The following is a 3,286-nucleotide window of genomic DNA, read 5'->3' on the forward strand; positions in this document are numbered from 1 at the left end:
TGACGTTATACTAAGGATATAGCAGTTCCATGCAAATGAAATAATCAATCAACAATCTGTTACTTCGTCAACAGGATATCTTGCAATTGCCTCATCACAAACACGCAATGCGGCGCGCATATTTACGCCTACCTCACAAATGACAGTTTACGGTTGCGCGAGAATCGAATCTGGAATCCACACGTAGGGAGGATCGAGTCCTAATTTCCGTCTCATAAATATGCAGGAAGTGCGGTGAAGTACAGTTCTCGCGGGCACGCGTTGCGGTAATTAATTCAAGAAAACCCTCACGCGTTGCGTTTTGGTACTACGGAGGGGGACGTTTGAAACGCAGATATATTCTCTCTTTTTTTGCTTCTTCTGCAAAGGAACGCAATCGGGGATGCGCGCGATACTCTCAACGCAAATATTTACACACACACAGCGCGAGCGCGATTGCGAAACACGATCCTCGTGCGTATGCGGAGAATGGGCGTCTCTTCGCCGCAGGGGAATAATGACAGATACTTGCCATGGATCCTTGTCGAACCTGACATCTCGAAATGTCACAAGGCGCTTACAATTATCACTTGTATACAAACGCGCCGCACTTACACGCACGCGTGTGAACCACGCACTCTTCGGCACTTTTCGCCGCCACGCATCACTTCGATATACTTGTGTATCACAAATTTATATATATAAATATACACACACACATTCTATATATGTATATATATATATATACACACACGTATTGTTATAAATAGTACATATATAGATAATAATGGAGGATTCATACTGCGTCAACATCCGCGGCTGCGTTCCAAAATTCTACTCAGTGGATAGAGTACATTTAATTAACCAATTATGATAAAGAAATTCTAGTTATCTTTGTTCTTATTGGTCAATTAAATGCTATTCTATACCCGTCGAATATAGTTTTGTAACGCAGCACGTAGGACGATACAAGTAATGGTTCCTGCACACAGGACACGGTAATGCTTACCGCGCGGCGGAAGTTCGCGCGACAGCCAATTAATATGCTGCATTCCGTAATAACCTTCTAGCTCTTACGGAAAAACAACATATTGATTGGCTGTCGTGCGACAAGCGTTACCGCGTCCTGTGTGCAGGAGCCATAAAGCCAGCGGCACACAGTGCTGGATTGCTTGCTAAATGGAAATACTCTGTTCTGATTGGTGCATTTCTATCTATCTTCAGAAATGCACCAATAGAGTTTCCATTCAGCAAGCAATCAAGCACGAAAACAAGCATCGTATGCCGCTGGCTTAATAAACAGCGTGTTCGACTGGCCCTAGGTTAATCGCTGTGAGAGCACTGTGATTAATGACGTCATAAGTCTTTACTAGTCAATCATAAAGCTTATAAGTACTTATTCGACCAATAAACGCAGACTGAATAACCCAGAGTGGGTTAACCTAGAGCCAGTCAAACATGCTAATGGCTCCTGCTCACAGGACGCGACAACGCTTGCCGCGCGGCGGAAGTTCGCGCAACAGCCAATCAATATGTTGTTTTTCCGTGAGAGCTACAAGATTATTACGGAAAGCAGTATATTGACTGGCTGTCGCACGAACTTCCGCCGTGTGGCAGTATTGCCGCATCCTGTGGGCAGGAGCCATAAGAGTTTCTAGCTAGCTACATTTTTGTCTCTAGAAAACCAATTCTCTTATTGGTTATCTTATTGGATATCGAATAGTCTTACGTCGAATGTATGGGTGCGTTCAGATTCCCTATCTGGGTGCACTCTAATACTAGAAGTGTATAGTATATGTACAGATGTCTATATTAAACTAGATTGCTGACAGGCTATCTAAACATATATGTAATACTACTATATTGCTAATCGCTGTATGCTGCCTGTAAAGCCCGTATCAGACTATAGATTAGGATTGAGATTGAATTGAAATTTAGCCAATCAGAGCAAAATTCACTGAGCTCAAGTTTGGTGAACTTTGCTCTGATTGGCTAGTTTTTAATTAAATCTCAATCCGTAGTTTTTAATTAAATCTTAATCCGTAGTTTAATACGGACTTAAAAGAAGCTTGTCCCAGAATAGGACAGACGATGTCCGAAGAATGTATTTTGATCGTAGTGTGCAGGCGCAACCGATTCATAGTCCGATCTTATATTTAAGATTATTTTAAGTACTGTCTTAAGATTTCATGAACCAATCACAGAGCCGTATTCGCATCTTAAGACATTACTTAAGACTAGAGATGCCCGATTGTTAATCGATTCGATTCTTTCTCTAACAAATTTAGGGAAAAAGGGTTGCTCGTGCTGCTTGCATATTTCATACTTTTCGCTTTTAAAAAGAGATGGACGCCTAATCAGACGTTTGGAAGAAACAATCGAATTGGTTGTCTCGTTTTTGCTTCTTCGAAACATTCCAATATACTTTTGTCTAGTTTTAAATACGAAAAATGCGAAGAGTGCAAACAATACGAATAAGCCTATTTTTGGGGAAAGAATCGAATCGATTCAGAATCGGGCATTTCTACTTAAGACGGTCTTGAAATAAGATTCGACTATGAATATCGGCCTAAGTATCACTTTTGCGGAAGTTGCCCAATTAATGGCGGCACCAATCAGAGAACACAATCCGCTTCACTCTGGGTTACGTTCAGATTCCCTACCCGGGTGCACTCTAATACTAGAAGTGCTATAGTATATGTAACATATACTATAGTGTTTCTAGTAATAGAGTGCACCCGGGTAGGGAATCTGAACGCACCCCTGGATGCGTTTGGGAAGCACGCTACCAACTTTATGGCGTTCTTCTATCTTTATTGCTCCTTAGATGTACAAGGATAGAATGGCTGCGTTCAGAAAACATAGCTGATCAGTGAGCGGTCAGTGATTATTGGTCCTTACTGTTAGATCTCTAACTTTAGACCAATTACATTGAGTGTATAAAGTTGGCACCCCACTTTTTGAAATTTATAATTTTGAAAGTTGTTCTGACTTTGTACCACATTGTTCCAAAGTGATATTGTTTCATTCGAAACGGTTTTCGAATAAAACAAAAAAAATGATTTTTTGAGCTGGCACCTCACTTTTCGAAAATCGAACATTCTGATACCTCAATAGATTGTTCTAGTTGTTCCAAACATTGTTCCAAAAGCACAAATCAATAAGTTTAATTATAAGCCCGAAAAATTAAAAAAAAGTTTTTTGACAAACAGTCTATCGGACCAAGAGTAAACTTATACATGTTTCTTGTTCCAACCGAGATCTTTTTGTTCTGAGTTGTTCTAGGCTTAAGAATTATAGTTCTAGA

At 40.4% G+C, this 3,286-nt stretch overlaps 1 protein-coding gene across 1 annotated transcript in view; it reads right to left on the bottom strand.

Annotated features, from left to right (window-relative positions):
- Positions 1-95, bottom strand: part of LOC116844096 (TBC1 domain family member whacked) — a 2,526-nt gene extending 2,431 nt beyond the window's left edge. Inside the window, exon 1 of the mRNA XM_032815222.1 lies at positions 64-95. Coding sequence (XP_032671113.1) covers positions 64-95 — 32 coding nt within the window. The remainder of the gene's footprint in view (positions 1-63) is intronic.
- Between the last annotated feature and the right edge of the window lie 3,191 nt (positions 96-3,286).

The sequence above is a fragment of the Odontomachus brunneus genome, unplaced genomic scaffold (genome assembly GCF_010583005.1).
Source record: "Odontomachus brunneus isolate Ranch 3 - 2012 unplaced genomic scaffold, Obru_v1 Obru_scaffold_039, whole genome shotgun sequence".
In the NCBI taxonomy this organism is placed as follows: domain Eukaryota; kingdom Metazoa; phylum Arthropoda; class Insecta; order Hymenoptera; family Formicidae; genus Odontomachus; species Odontomachus brunneus.